The sequence below is a fragment of the Haemorhous mexicanus genome, chromosome 6, assembly GCF_027477595.1.
Source record: "Haemorhous mexicanus isolate bHaeMex1 chromosome 6, bHaeMex1.pri, whole genome shotgun sequence".
In the NCBI taxonomy this organism is placed as follows: Eukaryota; Metazoa; Chordata; class Aves; order Passeriformes; family Fringillidae; genus Haemorhous; species Haemorhous mexicanus.
This window is the reverse complement of record NC_082346.1, coordinates 31,278,774-31,298,505: the sequence shown is the minus strand read 5'-3', so window position 1 is coordinate 31,298,505 and position 19,732 is coordinate 31,278,774. Positions and strand designations below refer to the sequence as shown.

Below are 19,732 nucleotides of genomic sequence, written 5' to 3'. Positions count from 1 at the left end.
CGGCCGTTCCCAGCCCAAGAAAGGTCAGTGGGGACCCTGGCAGTCGTGCAGGGAGGTTGCCTTTCTTCTTTACTGAATTTTGGCAGCCAAATTCGGAATTTCAGAGCAAGGTGGTAAAAATGCAATGGAGTGTGGAGGGGTCTGGGTGCAGGTGTCATGCGGTGCTGCTCCTCTGAGGCACTGGAATAAGGTTTTCTTGCTTACTAGTGCAATAGGGAACAAAGTGTGTTGCTGTTCTGGTTGGTTTATCAATTAATGGGCTGGTCCTGGTCCCAGTGAGTTGAGAAGCAAGGATTAATGTCTTGTAGCTTCCTCATGCAATTAGCAAAGACAATTATGAGAGATTTGGGGAGATTAAATATTTTTCTTTCTTTGCTTCTCCCTCTGTTCTGCATTTGTATGAAGTAATCTTCACTTTACACCTGGGATTACTTCTTGAAGTTTTTGAGGATGCCCATCACCGTTTCATTTTGACCCTTCCCCCAGGAGCACAAACCCACCACCAGCATCTTATTGCTAACCTGAAGTCAATGGAGTAAGGAAGAGATGTAAATGGGGGAAGAAAAAGCACTCTTTCCAGTCTCTCTCCAGAAGTGTCAGGGGTGACATGCAACCCAAATGTGATCTCTCAGGGCATAGGGGAGATGCTTTGCCACCCAGGTTAATGGCTGAGTTAATAAATTCTCCAAACATGATGCCCTTCTGGGCAATTGATGCAGTTTCCTTTGAAATTTAAAAAAAATGCAAACTTTTTTTGGACTTCTTTGCTTTTTAAAGTCCAAAATATCTTTCTTATTTTATTGGGTTCCATAACCAAGAACAAAAAGTTATTTATAACTTTTATGTGTCTCCTTTTCAGTCTGGTGAGGGAGCAGGGGAATATTACTGCTTGAGGGGGATTCCCACCCTCCCCTGCTTCTCAAAGAAAGCTTGCCTTGTTTTAAGTGTTTTCCTTCTGCCTGTCTCCATAGAAAATATAAGTGATATGGGATCTGGTATTCATTATAAGCTCCCAACAGAGTAAGATCAATGAAACTGTAAATAAAGCAGCCGTGAGCCAGTATGTTATTTAGCTGTTGAAGTTAAAAATGTTCTTAACAAAAACGGAGCATAATCATTTGGTGAGGGTCTTTATTCCCTCTTTCAGGAGCTTAGGTGGTACCATCTTGTGGCTGGTGCATCACAGTCACCCAAGGCAGATCTTGCCTGAATTTTCACCTGTGTACCTACCTATCTACCACAGTGTGGAGCCTAGATCATGAAGCACCCAGCTATTACATAGCCATCGTTACTTTTACCATTGAAATTAAGGAGGTCAGTTTAAGCATAAAAGCACCCTTTTCTTCCTTGAATGTGAAAAGGATTTGGTAAAACAAAAACAAAAACAAACAAACAAACAAAAAACCTAAAAATGGTCTTTTCTTTAAATAGGGAATGATTTTTTTTAAATGCTCTTCTTTATTTTGTTTTTCTTCCTATTTTGTTCTAGCTTTGGAAAAAAAACCAAACAAACAACAATCCAAAATAGAACTGAAGCCCCAGTGCAGCTGTCAGGAACACTTCAAATTTCCCTGTGTATACAGTTTGGTCACAGTGTGTTACACTTTGAGTGCAGAGCCCATCAGTATTTTGCCTGAGTCACTCTTCTCCTCTTCCATGAAGCTGCCTTCCAGAGCCAGTGCTTCATGTCCATATTTCAGTCAGACAGCAGAGCTAGGGTCATGGAGAGCATTTTTCACCAGACAGGGAGTTAATTTTCCTTCCTCTCAGCAGCACAGCCCAGAGCAGCAGAGGATGATCAGGCCAGCCTTGTAACATGAATTCAACCTAGCCTGAAGAAAAGGCTTCTGAGCTTCCAGGAGATACCCTCCCAGCAAGAGATGAGGAGGGGTGGGAGGCCCCTGTGGGAGCAGCAGCATATTTAATTAGTCATGATATTTATCAGTTTTTTCAGCTGTCTCCAGCTGAGTCAAAGACATGGGGAAAACAAAGCAAGGGTCACACAAGACCAACGAAATTATCAGAGGCTGGAAGGACTTACAAGGAAAGATGAAAAGGGATAAATATGTGTATCTGAGCTGTGCAGGACAGCTAAGGAGGGTTGTTATTGCTATCCAAAATGAACAGTCTCCAGGGAAAAAAAAGGAGTCTTTATCCTACTTCAAGGGCTTGTAACTCAGTGTGACAGGAGAAATTATGAAACATAAATATGGGTTAAACAGACAAAAAATAAAGTGTCTTGTAATGTCATTTGTTAAACTGAAGTGACTTTCCACAGAGAGCAGCAGCAGCCAAGGCTCTTGGCTTGTCTCTGCTCTGGGGAGGGGACATATTTTCCTGTGGAAAGGCAGAAGGTGGTGGTGAGGAGATTGAGCAAGTAATGAAGAATGGGCTGACCTGCCAGGCTCTTTGTGCTCCAGCTTTCTGCCTGTCCAAAACAGCCTGTGCCTGTTGCTTCCCCTCCTTGCCATTCCATGCCTGAATTTGACAGTAGTCACAAGAGAACTTTTCTGCTTGTGTATATGCTGGGAACTAGGAAACTGGGGATGCTGAAGAGTCATGTAGCAGTATCAGACCCTTGGAAAAGCTGTTGTGGCATTATTTAATGCACTGTGCAGCTTGTGAGGGGTTGCATGAGAGAAGCCCTGGCTGTTTTAGAGCAGCAGAAATGGTGCCAAATAGAAAAGACATCTGCACAATCATGTCTTTTGTTTTGGGCAGATGCATATTCAGAACATTGTGGTGGCCAAACACTTTACTCTAGAGCAATATGTGGAATATGTGCTTGAGTTACTGTGCTATGCAGCCTGGCATGCACTGCAGCTCACTGCACATCAGTGTCAGGGCTCTGAGGTTAACTTGGTTTGAGCTGACCCTCATAGCAGCTTTTAAAGTCTACACAGAGAGTAGCATGGTGCAGACAAATCCCTATGCTTAAGAATAAGAGGTGAACCACTACAGAGGTCTTCCCCTGAGCCTTCCAGCTGCTGCCCCCTGGGAGCTGTCCCACCTCACTTCTATAGTTGCTGGTGCTGATCACTCCTTAATGCCTGCAGATGAGAGTGCTTTGTGGCACCAAACACCCCCTTGCTCATGAAGGGCTTCTTGCAGACAGAATCCATGCCTGAGGATAATACGAGCCAAAATCTGCTTAATTTTCTCTTACATTTAGACAACCTTTGCAGCACTTGTGGCTGCAAGGGAAATTTTCAGAGAATTGATTGTCTTCTTGAGGGTTTTGCTGGCTGGCATTATGGGTTTGCAGAAGGGTGAATTCCAGTGCCCTCACTAATTATTCTAGCTCTGTGTTGTTTTATTTGTCACATAGATCATGGGATAGTGTAAAGCTCAAGAGCCTGATGTTACCTGGTGGCACAGTTCCCAGAAGAGAATAAGCACTTCAGAGATAAATTCTCTGGTGTGGATGTGGTGAGATGTGGATCTCATTCATACTCCTCTGATAGCAGAGCCCTGTCAAGGGGGAGGAGTGATAGCTCCGGTTCAAAAAACCAAAATAATTCTTATTAGAGTAGCCCTGAAAGTTGAGTTGGTAAAATGGAAGGAGAGAGAACAGCAAGAATGAGAAGCTGGGAGCAGGAACCTCCAGAAACAGGCCTGTCACTGAATTGACTGTGGCATCAAATGACATCTATAGAAAGGGCATGTACACATGTATCTTTAGACAATATGAAAAGAATCACCTCAGTATTGGTATGAGAACATTCAAAGAGTTATAATGCTTATATGTACACGCACCTTTTCCAAGTAACTAAAGTGACATATAAATACAATGCAACTTATGCATAATTCCTGAATAGTTAAACAAGTACTGATAATACAATTTGCTTTCCAGCAACATCTGTCAGAAGGCTGAAGGAAGCAGAATGTCATATATAGGTGTATATACATTCCAATTCCTTTCAGGAAAGGAAATGAAATCATGTAATTTCAATGAGGATCAGTTGGGCAAGCTTCAGTCCCTTTCCCTGCACTTTAGGTCATCCCACTCACTTTAATTGTTTTTGTTCATTTCAGACTTTTGTGGTTTTTTTTTTTTTTTTTTTTTTTTTTAGTATTTAATTTCTTCTGTTTCTTCTCCTGTCTCTTTATTTACCTTTCTGGCCTGCTTTTGGGATTTCAATGGGAATGATTTGAACAACTTTTGGTCCTTTTTACTGCACCTCTTTTCATCTCAGTACACTTGGTTGGAGTCCTGCCATTTGCAAATTTTCTGGATTTTTTCAACTGCACTTGATTTGATCATATCTCCTTTCCAGAGCATTTGCTCTAACATGAAGTTAAATCAGAAAGGGGCTTACATGGCTTTCAGAAAAGGGCCAGACAAGGAAGGACACATGATCCTGCAGATGATCTCCTGTTACCCTCTGAAGGTTTATAAATAGCTTTGACCCCATAGGGTGTTTTTGCAGCAGTCTACAGCTCGCTCTCAGTGTTCTGAGATTTCCTCACGTGTTTGCATTCAGCATCTAAAAGTAAACACACTGAGCTGGTGTGATGATTCTGATGATTCAAATATTAACCCAAGGAAAAAACCATCCTTTCCACTTTGTACCTGCAATCTTCATGCTGGACCAGGTTCCAGTTGCCCATCTGCAGCTGGCATAAATTTGCATAAAAGCTAACCTAAACCTTGCTGCATTTATAGACAATGTAAAAATGTGATGGTGCATAAGGCCTTATCATTATTAAATTTCTACTGGGATATGACCTGATGTGATGGTGCACTACTCCGTGGTCAATCTGCCTTGACTGCTCCACACAGTGGCAAACTGCAGAGACATCCATGTCCAGAAGAGGGGATGATCAGTTCCTGCCTCTGCTCCTTTTTCCTGAGACATATACTCCCCTGAGCTAAAAGGTAAAGTCTGCAACTTCACTGTTGAGCTACAGATCCCCCTGTACTTAAGGTACCTTCAGGACGAGCTTAATACTGCTGCTGAGCTATAATTAATGGGATGTTAATTACTACATTTGGCTAGAAAAGATGAGTATGAGGAGCTGTTATCCAGGGCGCTCTGGCAGGAGCCAGCTGAAACAAGGCAGGTTAGGCTGTGAGGGTCTGTCTGGACCCTCAGTCAGTCTCCCTATATCTACTGACTGCTCAGTGATACAGCCCCAGGGCAGCACGTTTCACCCTGAATTACAGTCTGCCAAAAAAAAGGATTCTACTTGCTAAATATACTCCTGGGTGCTGGGCAAGGGCTCTCAGCCTGACACTAAGATATAAGAAATCTATATTTTTAGATCTGAGCAATTTGAAAAGCTTAGCTTTCCCAAAAAGGGGAAAAACAGAAAAAAAAAAAAAACAACTGTGAAAAACTAATTTCTGAATGTGCTATTCTATTATTTTTTGGTCAATTTCCATTTTCTTTCTCCAAATATTTTGAAGAAAAGCAATTGGTGCTCAATGATTAACTTCTCTACTCAATGTTTGCCACCTACTTGAGACTTTTGTAAAGCTGTTCTTGAACCCTCATTGCTGCTACTTCTAAGAGAGCTACACTTACGTAGCAATAACAGAAATATGTTAGTTTAGTTTAGTTTGTCATGGAGCTTTGGAAAAAAACAGAACAGAGAATGCATAGGTAACTAAGAGTACAGGAAAGGAGAGAACAAAGAACAGTAGAGGAGATTAACACAGATAACCATAGCGGAAGAAGTAACAAATATATTCACCAGTAGCAGGAGAGGATGCAAGCTACATTTCTGCTCTCATTCAAGAAGTCTTGTAGAACTGGGCAAAGTGCTGAGTCCCTGGCTACGTGGCTTATACAGCAGCTTCACTGTGCATCTGTGGGACAGCAGGTTTTGTAGAGGGTCTTCAGCAGCTCTAGCCAGAGTCTCTGTTTTCTTCTCTTGCTCCTTTTTTTCTCTGTTTCCTCCTCCTCTCTGGTTTAAAACTGTCTGTAGGGTAAGGCCATATAAACTCTTGTACCCAGAGCACCCTACAGCAACTTATGCTAGAGTTCTACTATCACTTGGTGAAGAACCACCTCTATTTACAGTTTTGACTTGGACTTCATTAGTTTCATTTGATTACTTTTTTTTTTTTTTTTTTTTTTTTTTTTTTTTTTTTTTTTGGAAGAGACAGCAAAGAGTTATTCCTTAGCGACTGTTTTCCACAAGCAGACATTAATGGAATCTGGCTGAGACTTTGTTTCAATTTTCATCTTCTGCTGCCTCATGGCTCTCTCACTTCTAAATAGTAACTATATTTACTTAGTCACCTTGATTAATAAACTGCAAGGATTTTAGCCTGTTTGTGTGGCTCTCAACAACCAGAACTGCAGGAATGTATGAATGTGGACACTACTGGGTGGCGTTAATATTAACAAGGCCTAGGTGGTCTTCAGACAACCTCAAGCCAGAGGGAGAAATAGTCCTGCCTGCTTACATAAAACTTGGAGGGTAGGAAACAGATATGCTTGCTCATGACCCTCGTGAGAAATCCATGAGAGGAGAAGAGTATGTGACCTTTTTGCTGCTAACAGACTTAGGACACAGGACATTTTAGGATACAGGAATGTCCTGAAGAGGGATTGTTGTCTCCTGACTTTTGATGCTTTTCATCCAGTGTTCCCATGCAGAGAGATTACTGCTTGGCAGTTACAAGGATGAGGCTTTTTAAACTGCAGTTTTGCACCACTAAAATGAGCAGCTCTTCCTTAAACGGGCACTCCTGCCCCTTCCTCTCTTTATTCAGTACTAACCCTTGTTTTTCTCCCACTAGAAGCTGGTATTCATGGAGTTAAACCTTCAGAAGTCGGCTTGCTGCCTTTTTCAGCACTACCTTTTGCTGGCTTAGCTTTGTGTACCAGCTCACTCTGCAGACAGGAGAGTCCTGGTGTTGACAGGAACAGAACTGCCTGTTCCCATGGCACCTGTTAAAGCTCTGTAACTCATCATGAAATTAGCACTCTTAAATGTTAGATGGCAGATCTGAATGTATCTTCCTCAGCAGGCAAAGGTTATGGTCCATAGGGATAATCACCAGCATTGTCTTTCCTTGCTCAAAGTCCTCCCTGTACTGCAGATTTTCCCATCTGTGCATCATCCTGGTTTTTCTCACAGACGCTGCCTCTGCACAGGACAGAAATGTGCACCTTTGGAACACAAGAGAGAAGCAAGTGATACTGAGAAGCAAGTGCCCTTGCCAAACCTTCAGCTACATGGTAGCCTTTCTCATCACTGCATGTAGCAGAAATAACTTTCCCATTTTTGGAACTCTGTGTGCTGTTGCAGCTTGAGGAGTGACTATGGGGGCAGTCACATAAGCCATGATGTCAGCACCATCACGTGCTGTGTTGTTCCGGGGAAGTAGATGTCGGTGACTAAGCATGAAAATGAGAAATTCATCCCAGAGAGGTCATTAATAACAGACCCTGGGTGTAACAAAGGTGGTTCACAAAGGGAAGGGGTAGGGGCTGGGACTCAGGGACTTCAGGTGACAAGTCAGGAAAATGCTATTAAAAGGATCATACTGTAATTATCAAAATGCATCAAAAGAAGCAGCCTGGTGCAGCTGTAAGCCTGCTGGCTTTTTGTGTGAAGTCAACTGATCCAGCAGTGCACAAATCAGGCACAAAGGAGGGTCACAGAGCTGCAGTCTCTTTCTGTACTGGAAAACTAATGGTGTATGTTCATCTTCCAGATGTCTTCTTCAAATAGCCCTTGGGATAATCTCTTGCCTTTACTGCAACCGCCTAGAAGCCAAACTGATAAATTCTGCAGAATTATGTAAAATGGAGACAAAGCTCAGCTCTCTCCCTTGTCGCTACACATTTGATTCCAAATGAGGATTTAAGCAGATCAGGAGGTCCTTATATATTTTGCTCCCCTCATTCTTTGTTTATCAGTAGCCAGAAACGCCTGACGCAAGCCCTTGCCCGCACACAAGAGCGGCACAGGTTTTAGCTTGTTGTGTACTGGACGAGTAGAAGAGCCCCGATGGTTGTGTTTCACCCCTCAGCACAGCCTTCCCGGCGAGCCCCCCCTGTGGCCCGGGCTGTTTACCCCGCCTGCCGCCCCAGCACGGCTCCAGCTGAGGGGCGCGGGTGCCGCCCCCCCGCCCTGACCTGGATTCCCCGGGGAGGGGCGTGGCCGCCGCCTCCGCCAATGGCCGAGCGGGGCGGTGCTGACGCGCGGGGCCGCCTCCATTTCGCGGTGCACCGCCGGTGTTGCGCAGCAGTCGGAGCGGATTGTCACCCGGGGAGGACGTATCAGCCCGACCGATCCGCCGATCGTCTGCCGCGCCGCACCGCGCAACCGTCCGGCTCGGCCTGCACCGAGACCCACAGCACAGGTTCGTAAAAGCTCCCGGGGCTTCCCCGCAGAGCGGGGCGCGGGGGAAGCGGAGCGTGTGCGGTGCGGGGCGCTTCTGCTGTGTGCTCGGACCCCCGGCTGGCGTTGTCGCCGCTCCGTTCCGTCGGTGCGCGCCGCGGCAGGGTCGCAGCCGGAGGCGGGTGCGGCACGGCCGCCATTTTGTGGCACAGCGATGGCGTTTGCTTTTCTTCTTCAGCTGGGAAGGCGGGGCTAACTGGGAGGGGAGGCAGCTGGGCGGGGCCGGAGGCCGAGCGCCGGGCTCCTATTGGGCGGAGGTGAGGCGGTGTCTGCCTGCCGCCTTCCCATTGGCCCTTGGCGGGGGCGGGGCTGGCGCAGTGCGGCAGCGGCGGCGGGCGGTGCTGAGTCACCGGGCGGGCCTGACGCGCCTGTCCCCGCAGCAGGGCCGCGCTAACACAGCCATGAGCGGCTGCCGCGTCTTCATCGGGAGGCTGAACCCGGCCGCCAGGGAGAAGGATGTGGAAAGGTTCTTCAAGGGGTACGGTCGCATCCGAGACATCGACTTGAAGCGGGGCTTTGGCTTCGTGGTGAGTGCGCCCCTTCTCCCTTCCCCACCCCTTTAGTGCTCACTCGCGTTTGAGGTTTATGAAGCTACTTCGAAAGAAAATAATTAACGTCCCCATCAAGGTACACCACGTGGCAAATAAGCACTTACTCGTTCATTGGAATGTAATTGCTTGGTTTTATTGTCTTGGTTGTGCAGGAGTTTGAGGATCCGCGGGATGCAGACGATGCTGTTTATGAATTGGATGGAAAAGAACTTTGCAGTGAAAGGTGAGGTGTCTTATTTCGCAGCTATAGAACCTTGGGGATCAAGATTGTATAAGTCAATTTGTAAAAATTATTTTAATTTGAATTGTGTTATTAGTATTGGTCAAACTATTTTGTTTTTGTTTGGTTTGTCCTGAGAATTACAACTGTATTGAAAAGAAGACATATGTAAAAACAGGTGTTTATTATGTGTTTCTCTTGACAGGGTGACCATTGAGCATGCCAGAGCACGCTCGAGGGGCAGAGGCAGAGGGAGGTACTCTGACCGGTTCAGTAGCCGCCGCCCGCGCAGCGACAGAAGGTACGTGCAGCTTTGAACCAGTGCAGTTTAAAAAAAAGAATGCTTTGGGCTCACCCCAGAGAATGTGAGCTGCAATGAGCTATTAAAAGGTGTCGTTTGCCTTTTAAGTTGTTTGATGTGGCAGCAGGATAGTGAAGATTACAGAACTTCTCAGATATGCCTGTCATCCCTACTCTTCCTCCCTTAAGTACTTAATGCCTGTCCTAGATTGCTCGGGCCATTGCATAGTTCAGGTCGTAGTACTAATGATGATATGCTGATACTAGCTCTTGGTACAGCCCTCATTAATATTAACATGGTTATATTGTATTTACTGATAGAAGTCTGAATTGTTTGTTTCAAAACAGAAACGCCCCACCTCTAAGAACAGAAAATCGCCTCATAGTGGAAAATTTGTCTTCCCGTGTCAGCTGGCAGGTTTGTTGAAACATGATTAACTATTTTGATTTCATGTAATGGGTATGTAATGTAACGTAATTATTTTGTAAAATAATTAATTAAATTAAATCCTAATTTATTAAAATGTTTATGTAATTAATATGTTTTTAGTAATGTAACTTAATTATTTTGAATGAAAGCTAGTTAACGTTAATTCATAATAATAATAAATTTATATGTTTGAGGATATATATTTATTTTTTTCTTGTTTTTAAAATCCATTTTAACCACATATTAAACCCTTTATTTGCCAGCCTATCTGTGTCGTTGGCCTTATGACGAGGAGTGCCTGTGGGTTATCCTAATCGTTCTGTCTTGGTCACTCTTGGTCGGGCCTGGTTGACTTTCCAGTCAGCTCCTACAATGTCACTTGGCCACCTCTAGATCTGTGTTTGCCGGTCTAGACGTAATCGATGCACTCCTTAAAGTGCCACATTGCAGCGGTCCCAGAGCGTTAACGAGATCTGATTCCTAAGTTGAGAGCTGTTCTTCCTGTAACGCTTCCGAATAACGAGGTCCTGGTCGAAAAGAGTTGAAAGATTGGAAATTAGGTGGTCGTTGGAATCCTGATCGCAGTAAAGTGGTCCTTGGTGACATCAAGCATAGAGAATGGATCCATCCATAGTCTCCTGATAGGGAGGGCAGTGCGATTAATGGCTTCCATCGACTGGGTAGTGTTCGGCAAGTGGGTGGCGAAGAGCCAGTCGGGCATATGTCATGACGGTATCTCCGGTCGCTTAATGCAGTTTGCTGCTTGGCTAGCCTAGGGAAATGTTTATAAAGGTAAAGTAAACTATATTTTTAATGACATATGGGGCACAAAATAATTGGTGTTATGTAAATGTAATTTTGTATTCGTATAAGACTTGTAATGTAAATGGAGACTGAAATAGTCCAAAAAATATATGGGTAGTATTTCAAAGTCAATTCAGTAGATATAAAAATGTGCTTTTTATTTCTTTTTTTCTCTCTCTTTCTTTCTCTTTGTTACTTAATCTATAAAATCATTTTAGACTAATACTTAATGTTAAGACCCTTTTTTATTAGCATTTTGCTTAAAGCAATATGCTTTTCTCATTTATTTCGTGCCCTGATACAGATCGTGATACAGATAATGCAATTTTGATTCTAAGTATGGCAGTTGCCATGTTTGTGATTTATCTAACAACTTCTCTTTCAGTAGTCATAAGTTTCTTTTGTTTGCTTTAAACTACTTTTATATAAGTAAATGTTAATTTCACTTCTTTGCATAACAAAAGTGGTCTTGTGTTAGGATCTCAAAGACTTCATGAGGCAAGCCGGGGAAGTAACCTTTGCAGATGCACACAGACCTAAGTTAAATGAAGGGTAAGCCTATCAAGTGATCTCTTGAAAGCTGTAGAGTAACCTGTATACAGAATATTTGGGGAGGGAAGGTGGCTACTTTCAGTGTCAGCAGCTGTTCATGGCTTAATTTAGCTACCCTTTGAAAATGTGTGTGGGAAATGTTTGGGGAGGTGAATTTTTCATGCTTCAGTGATGACAAGGGATAATTACACTGAGCAGTGTAGGTTTTGGGGTTTTGTTTGTTTGGCTTTTTCCCCAGTGTAAATTTTGCTTGTATTGGGAACTACAACCTGTAATAGTGAGCTTCATGTTTGGTTTTTTTGGTTTTTTTTCCATAGGGTGGTTGAATTTGCCTCTTACAGTGATTTAAAGAATGCTATCGAAAAGCTTTCTGGTAAAGAAATTAATGGAAGGAAAATCAAACTAATTGAAGGCAGCAAAAGGCACAGGTACGGATTTCTACTTTCTTAATAATGCTCAAACGTTCAGAGAGGACCTTTGAAGTCTGTGACCAAGCAGCCGAGCAGGAGAGCTGTGGGGTGCCTGGTTAGGGCCCTGGGGTTCCATAGCTGGCACTGACTGGCGCTCCCCGTTGGCTCCTCAGCAGGTCCAGGAGCAGGTCACGGTCTCGCAGCAGGAGCTCATCCGGCTCTCGCAGCCGCTCTCGTTCCCGCAGCCGCAAGTCCTACAGCAGGTCACGGAGCAGGAGCCGCAGCAAGTCGCGGTCAGTTAGCAGATCTCCACTGCCAAACAAGAGCCAGAAGCGTGGTTCTTCCAGCAGATCCAAATCTCCGTCATCCGTAGACCGGCAGAGGTCTAGATCAAGGTCCAGATCTGTTGACAGTGGCAACTGAACCTATAAATAACTTGCCCTGGGGGCCCTTTTTTAAACCATACTTGCTAAAACTTGTGGTAAGTATGTGACTTTCTGTGGGAAAGGGTTTGGATGGGGAGAGGGGAGGGAAGAGGGAACTTTGTAGATGTGGACCATGGTGGGAAGGGTTATTGACTAATTGTATTAAATGTTTTTGATAACCCTTTTCTTGCTCACATTTTTTTGTGAATGTCTGAAGTGTATAGTTTGTGTATATTGGCAGAGCTCTTTATAACTAAACCAGACAAATTTTTTTGTACTCTAAAGTCATCTGAACACTTAATTTCCAGTATATTCAACTGTGAATAGCGACTAAAAACATTAATGTCTCAGACTAATAGTTTTAGACATCTGAGAGAGCTCTATATGTGCTGTACATAAAGCTTTATTTCAGAGGGTATTTTTTTGTGCTTTTGAGACATTGTTTCAGCTGTAGGTCAGCAGATTAAGTGCTGGTCGGTACTGGTAATAAAACTATTTTAAAATATTTTCATTTAATATGACTTGCACTACACTAAGAAAATGCCCATTTCACTGCCCTGTGGTAATAATATTCTATAAAGCACTCTTATTTCTTGATACCTAAGAAGAAAATAGTTCAAATAAAGTATAAAGAAACATTTGTGCTTCTAGTTTGTTTCTTGGTGTTAATAAAGTGGTTGTGACTGTATTAAAATGTTTCTTAAAGATGGAGCTGCCGAAGTGATAACTGTTTTGGGCAGGGGTGAGAATTAGCATCCTTTTAAATACATTGTGTGATGTCCTTGGATGTGTCTGTGTTCTGAAATAAGAACATGGATAATCAGGGTGTCATAGTTCATAGCAAAAAGTGGAGTGGATGAGTCATTTAGCTTTCAATGACTTGGGAACAATAAGTGGAGTGTTAAAGACATGTAGTCAGCATTCTTCCTTAGTGTATTTGTGCATGTTCATATGAGAACACTGAAGTGTAGATAAACCATTTCTGTGAGCATTAGTCCTCATTCTGGGGCAAGAGGGATTTTTAAGTCGGTGGGTGGGAGTAATGCAGCAGTAGTACCATGAGGTTCTTCAGGTGTTTTGTGCCTTCCAGTGGCAGCAGTCCTCTGCAGTCAGTGTATTTCTCAAGCCCTCACCCACAAGAACTTAGGAATGAAATTTTTTAAATAACATGTTTTCTTATAAAGTGCTTCACAGAGCTATTCTAGTAATCTGTAGAAACTTTTAAAAAGATCTTTGTAGCCTAGGCTCAGATTTGGATAGATAGTAGGAAGTGCAAAATGGTTGCTCTAGGAGCAAGGTCTGGCCTTGTGGGAGTCAGGTGTTTGGTCTCTGCAGCCCTGCTGCCCTTTCTCCCTGCTGCTGCAGAGTTCTCGAGTGCCAAGCTAAGGAAGGAGGAGGAGCTCTTGTACTGCGTGGGTCTGTCTGTCGAGGTGTCACTGTATGGAGGCTGCCAGGCACTCCTGAGAGCAGGCCTGAGAGGGGGTAGGATCCACAGTTAACTGGGTTGTTACCAGTGAGCTTTGGGGAATGGGAGGCTTCATTCTCACTGCCTTAGTGGTGCAGATGCTCATCCCAAGAGGTGTGTAGCAAGAGGGCTCTAACTTGCAGGGGTAAAACAGCATTCACACTCAGCGGGGTGGAAGGTCAGCTATGAAGAGATCTTGAGTCAGTTGATCATACTAACTTGGATGATGCTGGGCATCTGTGTCCAAGTGGGACTTGGCTTCAACTGGAACCCAGGTGGCTGAAGGCACTTCTGTGATGAAAGGGATCACAGACTTCTTTCAGTCTAAATGTGAAGTATTATCTGCTCTATAAATAGTTGTTCTGAATTGTGTTTCTAGACCACACCACTTAACTTGCCGTGCAAGCAGCATGAGCAGGTGCCTGCATTTTCCCTGGGGAGCTGGCTGTTGTAATGATGGGCTTCCTGTTAAACACCCAGCCTTTGCAGTATGGAGGTTTATGTTGATTCCTGGTGTAAGAAATTACACTGTTTATTTAGTGTAGGTTCTTGGTACAAACCAGTTTATTCTTAATTAAGATGAACTACTCTGGGTCACAAGGCACAGTCTGGACAATGGAGATGTTGATGCCGATCTTTCCTGGTACTGTGTCTGTAGTGTGACCATACCTAGGTGGTGTCTAGAACAGGTGTGGTGTTGAGTTCACTGACTGCTACAAGGGAAGACACGTTGAAGGTTCATCTGGTGTTGGAGGTAGAGCTTGCTGGGCCCAAACTCAGCATACAAAGGCAGTTTGTGTAGCCATGATCATGGTTTGTGTGCCCTCTGCTCTGAGGAATCAGTGGTACCACATAGTACCTGCTGGAGGACGGGAGAAACCAACAGCCCATGGGCTGCTTGGCTGTGCATTCGATCTCACTGGCTTCTGCATGGAGAAACTCACAGCTCATTCTGGGTCTGTTAAGAAATTACATTGATCTGCAGTGATATTGGCAGGATCTGCTTCCATTATGTGCCAGCAGGACAATTACAGGTAAGTGAAATTAAGAAAGGGAACTGATGTAGGCAGTGATTTTTTTACAGGTAAAACTGGGACAGTCACTTGGCTTGTTTTTCAGCTGTCCCAAAAGGGTTGTCACAATGACTTTGAAGTCACTGAGTCTCCTCCTCTCTGGGCTGACAGAGCGAGGCTTAGTCTGGAGCAAGGTCTTTGGGGAATAACAGTGTGGGTGCAGATGGCTCTGTGGCTGCTGTGAAGTGAACGTACCGTAAAGTTTGACAAAACAGCCGGAGACCTATGAGCTGGCTTCAGAAGGTGGAGCTTGGAGGGTTGTGAGAGCAACTGCTGCAGAAACCATATACTGTTTTCCCGGTTTTCCACTGTTTCTGCAATGTCTTGATGCTGATTTCATTTCTTGAGCGCTAAATGTGTCTGTAACTGCACAGATAATTTTTGCTGCATCTGAAGAAAGAGAAAAATGTGAGAATAGGCAATTTTGAAACCAGGTTAGAGATTGTGACAGCTACGACTGGAATTACTGGATCATTTAAAACAAGAGGAAGGAATTTGAGATTCCTGCCGAAAGACTGATGCCATTTTGTTTCCAGTCATTTATGACCTGGAGGCTGGAATACCATCTTTTTGTTATAGTTTTGCCAGCACCTGCATGTCTGTTTCCAGTATCAACTGCTTTGCTCAACACACACCCAAGGATCCAAATAAGTGCTTCCCCCCCATTAAGTTGTCCTCCAGCATAGCTATAAGGTGTGTTAAAGTGATCCTGAAGCAGCTCTGTAGCAGCTACTCTGCTGCATCTCTTGCAAGGCAGTGGAGAAAAGCTGTACTGGCAGCATCAGAAGGGTGATGGGTGGAGGATCTCATTCAGCCATCTGTGCAGTCAGCTGAGCTTGGAATAGGGACCTGCTGGAGTTGGAGAAGAGTGTCTTTCACATCTGCACCAATATTGTATATATTTTAAAATGAGATTTCAATTTCTTTATGTACTTTTCTAGCAAGAGACCGTTCCTTTGGCTGCAGTATTTGGCAGTTCTGTCCTCTCAGGGAATCACTTAACAGCTTGAAGCAAAGCTGGGATTAGTTGCATTAAAGAATATGTAATGTTTTTGTGTAGTTTTAGCCACACGCAAACACCTCTGTTCTTTGCATGTGCTCAGTGCAAGTCGACTTTCACATGGTGTCTACTGTAGCTTGAGACACTGGACTGAAAACCTGAGCACTGATAGTTTTGATAGTATGTAGCTGTATGAAGCATCCTGCTGATGCAAGAAGTCCATGGAATTTTTAAGGTCTTCAGTTACCTCTGTATTTTTGACTCTGGTTTGAATTTAATGTGCTGGGTATGTAAACCCTAGTTAAAGAACAACTGGATTCTGCCTTTATAAAGCAGCAATGTAATTACATTGTAAGCATGTATGGCTTAGCGTGGAAAGTATAAGAGCTAAAGGAGTAAAGCTGTACTTGCCATTGGCTTGCTTTTTTCTGTCATGGATCCAAAAGGCCAGGATGAGCAGAAATCCTTCTCCAAGCTGGAACAGCAAGTAGAGTAGTGGGAAGAAGTACAGGGGGCCAATGATCTCTGGGGCAAAGGCGACCTTGAGGATAGCTGAGCCAAGCTGTACATTCTGGCAGCCAGTTTCCATGCATACTGTCCGCCTGCACCTGAAGGAGAAAAAGTTAAATAGATTACACATTTAAATTGCTTCCAAACAACTGAAACAGAGCCCTGCCCACCTTGCTGGTGCACTTGCCTGACTTGCCTGTGGCTAAAAGCTGCTCTGTCGGGAGCAATACTGCAATCCCTAGAAGGTTTTGCCTCCTGTTCCATTGGCAATGGGCAGAGACAGATGATGTTACAAATGTGAACTTTGTTCATAATGGTATTGGAGGCCTTGTGTCCTGCTCTGGACTCTGCAGCTTCCTACAGGGAAGTAATCTGAGGTGGTAGGAGTCCAAAATATGAAGGTTTAAAATAGGACTAGGAGGATTCCTACCTGGTTTATGTAGGATGAGGAAAAAAGGAGAAGCAGGTTTTGTATGTCAGGTTTTCATTCTAAATTCCTGGGCTGCAGCTGAGAATGCACTGAGTGATTTGAAGTAGTAACCAGCTGGGGAATAATCGTGTCACTTGGGGTTTGAGCTCTGTTGGTATTTCTCAATTTTTTGGCTTTGGGGCTTTTTTCAGTGCTAATAATTTTTTTCCCCCAGCTTCAATACCAAGAGCAGAGGGTGGTAGTATGTTTAGCAGGTCACTAGTGACCTTAAGCCAAAACCATCAATCTACTTGTTCAGTGAACCTTCCATGGTGATCTGGTGCCTGTGCCAAAAACACCTGCTTAACTATTCCTCCCCTCTAAGGTAAGCCAAGCAGAGGTTAAAGTAATTTCTCTTCCCACTCAAGCTGTGAGAGTCACTGGCTTGGGACCAGCTTGTACTGTGCCTGGTTGTATTTCTAGAGCCTGTTTTGGGTGAATGGGGTCAGTGTTCTGCAGAAATATATTCCTAAAATTTGTGTTTTCACCATTGCTCCACAAAGCAGAGCTGACAAACCTCTCTGTTCCTGATGAGAGAGAGAGGGGAGGGAGGTGTGGAAGAACATACCGGTCATCAAGCTTGGAGGCTGCAGAGACAGCATAGCCCAGCAGGAATCCAGTAAGGGGCATTAAGGCACAAGTTCCCAGGAGAGGTGGTGAGAAGACAACCATGATACAGCTTCCCATATTGGCCACAGACAGAACAATTATAGCAGCAGATGACAGTAGAAGCATAACCATCCCTGCCTAAAATAAAAGTGAGGTGTGGACAGGAGAGAAATCCCCAGCAAAATTTGCCTCAGCTGTTAGAAGCAGCTGTAGCCAGTTCTCTGTCCATCACATGAAGTACACAGAGGGCATAAGTGCCTTTCATGGACATTAACGTTATCAGTAATCAACAAGAGACCATCCTGGGCTAGTACCGAGAGAGACCTTAAATAACCAAATACCTTTCTAGTCTATATGCAAAATTACTGCTCTTGCTGCACGAGCTGCTTGTTTCTCAGGCATTGCTACTTGTCTCTGTCCAGGTCCCTTTGCAGCTCTAGTCTACCCCAAGCAGGTCCTGAGGAAACCACTTTACTCACAGGTAGAGCCTAGCAGAGTTCTTGAGTTAAACAATGGTGTATCTGGTTGTCTGGATTTCTGTTTTGCTGTTTAAACACCTGATGTATAAAGGAAGCAGGGACATGATTCCAGGCGTAAGTGGGCACTTGGTGATACAGTGGCCTCTGCTGGATAGGTATCTTAATGAATTAAGCAGCAATTTCGTGATTTGATTTTTGCCTTGGGCTAGACCTCTGAGAACAGTGGATTGGTTTTAATCTGTTTTGGGGTGGCTATTGTTTGTTTGGTTGGTTTTTATTTGGGTTCTGCTTTGGTAGCAGCAGTAGTTGGAGGCAGTGCCTACGATGTTCATTAGTGCTGATGTAGCAAAAAACTTCTAAAGTTAAAACTGAAGCATAAGGAAAATGTAGGAAGTTGGCTACGTAGTGTTTGCCTGGAAAAGATAGATGACTTCTTTCTGGGCAAGTTTTTTAACCATTAAAGTGGTGAAGTACATGTCCTGAACTCTATCCTCAACCCCTTCATTGATTTGTGGCATGTCTTAGAGAAGTTAATATGTCTGTGATTCTATTTCTGAAAACTTCCTCAAGGCCCTTGGTTGAAAGGCAACTAGCACAGGATACTTCTTACCTTGCTGATAAGGCCAGTGTACTGTGGTTTCTTCTCATTCAAGATGATGCCGATGGCACAGGGGATTAGCATCAGCACCAGGGAGGTGATTATTCCTTTGTAAGGTACCTTGCCCTCCAAATCACCCTCATACAGTCCTCCCGAGTAAAGGTACAGAAGCAGTGGCATTAATCCAATTGCCAGGACCATGGAGCATGCAGTCATTACAACACTGAGATGAAGAAATGACCCCTCAGTAGAAGAACAACACTTTTTAAAAATGGAATATGCTAATCTGATTACTTGCTGGACAGATAATTTTAATAGAAGACTTCACCTTGCTTTTTCCCAACTTGTCTCTGAGATCTCCCCAACATCACTGTCAGATTGTAGAAGGATGTGATATGAATGGAGAAGGGAGAAGATGACTCAAGTTTCATTCATGCTGAGAAAGGGTACATACATACCCATGACGAGGGTACAGTTCACATTTCAGAAATTCACAACTGAGAGAAAAAGTAATACTTTGTATTTTTGTGCTGGTCTTGTTTTATCACTAGGGTTTGTTGGAGAGTGGTGTTCTGCTAGTTCAACATTTCTCACTGATGCAGCCTCTTCAGGCAGCATGATCAGTGTACACAGAAGTGCATGTATAGACACAGCATATATATATATATATTATATATGCCCTATGTACTGCTATGTGGAGATGAAAACGTGTTCCTGCACCCATGCCACCAAGAGCAGCATGCCAATGATTCAGAGAAAGGTACAAAGTCCCGTTGTAAATCAGGGACAAATTAACTTACTGAGCAGTATGGGTGCTTTAAAAATGTTTTGGATTTAGTATTTCAGTCTTTGTCCAGCTTCTTGGGGCCTCCTAATGTTGATTAAATTAGTTTCTGAAACAGCCATACAACAAGATTGGCCTGGGCAATGAACAGGTACATAGCTTTCCTTACCTGAGGTTCATGTCCCCTCTCAGTGCCAGACTAAAGATGTTGGAGAGGTTTCCTGCTGGGCAGCAGCCACAGATGAGGATGGCCAGGGATTCTGAGGTGCTCAGCTGGAAGAGCTTGCCCAGTATGAATGCTGTCAAGGGCATGATGCTGTACTGAGCCAATATGGCTATTGCTACACCTTTAGGTCTCCTGAGGTGAGTTATGATCTTGGCTATCTCCATTGTACATCCAAGAGACACCATGATGACCAGGAGGACCACGATAAGGATTACATTCAGGGCTGTGTCCATAGCCTGCTGTCCAAATGCAAAGGGTGGTGCCAGACTGGCCAGGGAGGTGCTGCTCTGCGTGCAACCAAGGCTCCAAAGTTCTGGTCTATCAAAAGCTCCCTTGGTCTTGTTCATCCTGCTGAGGGGTTTGGAGGTCCCTTCTTCTGTAAGTGGCTGGTAAGATGAGGGAAGGATTGAATCAAAAGTCCAAATAACACTAAATTAATGGAAGCAAAACATAAGCTCTCTTTCAG

At 44.0% G+C, this 19,732-nt stretch overlaps 2 protein-coding genes and 1 long non-coding RNA gene across 6 annotated transcripts; 1 reads left to right on the top strand and 2 right to left on the bottom strand.

Moving 5' to 3' along the window:
* Positions 1 to 1,417: 1,417 nt before the first annotated feature.
* Positions 1,418 to 8,041, bottom strand: LOC132329047 (uncharacterized). Its single transcript, XR_009486940.1, has 2 exons — positions 5,698 to 8,041; positions 1,418 to 1,901 (listed from the first exon to the last, which is right to left on the bottom strand). It is a non-coding gene; the product is annotated as an uncharacterized LOC132329047 (long non-coding RNA).
* Positions 8,042 to 8,168: 127 nt separating this feature from the next.
* SRSF5 (serine and arginine rich splicing factor 5) lies at positions 8,169 to 12,691 on the top strand. Of its 4 annotated transcripts, none has more exons than XM_059849673.1 (8): positions 8,169 to 8,323; positions 8,745 to 8,888; positions 9,065 to 9,135; positions 9,338 to 9,433; positions 9,781 to 9,850; positions 11,145 to 11,218; positions 11,536 to 11,646; positions 11,805 to 12,691. In XM_059849673.1, the coding sequence occupies exons 2-8, from the start codon at positions 8,763 to 8,765 to the stop codon at positions 12,049 to 12,051; spliced, it is 795 nt and encodes a 264-aa protein (XP_059705656.1). In that variant the 5' UTR covers positions 8,169 to 8,323; positions 8,745 to 8,762; the 3' UTR covers positions 12,052 to 12,691. The 4 variants fall into 4 exon arrangements, 3 of the variants coding, with proteins under 3 accessions (XP_059705656.1, XP_059705654.1, XP_059705655.1); XM_059849671.1 differs by having other exon boundaries at positions 8,171 to 8,323; positions 11,802 to 12,691; XM_059849672.1 differs by having other exon boundaries at positions 8,176 to 8,323; positions 8,742 to 8,888; positions 11,802 to 12,691.
* Positions 12,692 to 14,814: 2,123 nt separating this feature from the next.
* Positions 14,815 to 19,732, bottom strand: SLC10A1 (solute carrier family 10 member 1). The gene is made up of 5 exons (XM_059848218.1): positions 19,210 to 19,732; positions 18,269 to 18,479; positions 17,139 to 17,317; positions 16,003 to 16,199; positions 14,815 to 14,981 (listed from the first exon to the last, which is right to left on the bottom strand). The coding sequence occupies exons 1-5, from the start codon at positions 19,611 to 19,613 to the stop codon at positions 14,815 to 14,817; spliced, it is 1,158 nt and encodes a 385-aa protein (XP_059704201.1). The 5' UTR covers positions 19,614 to 19,732.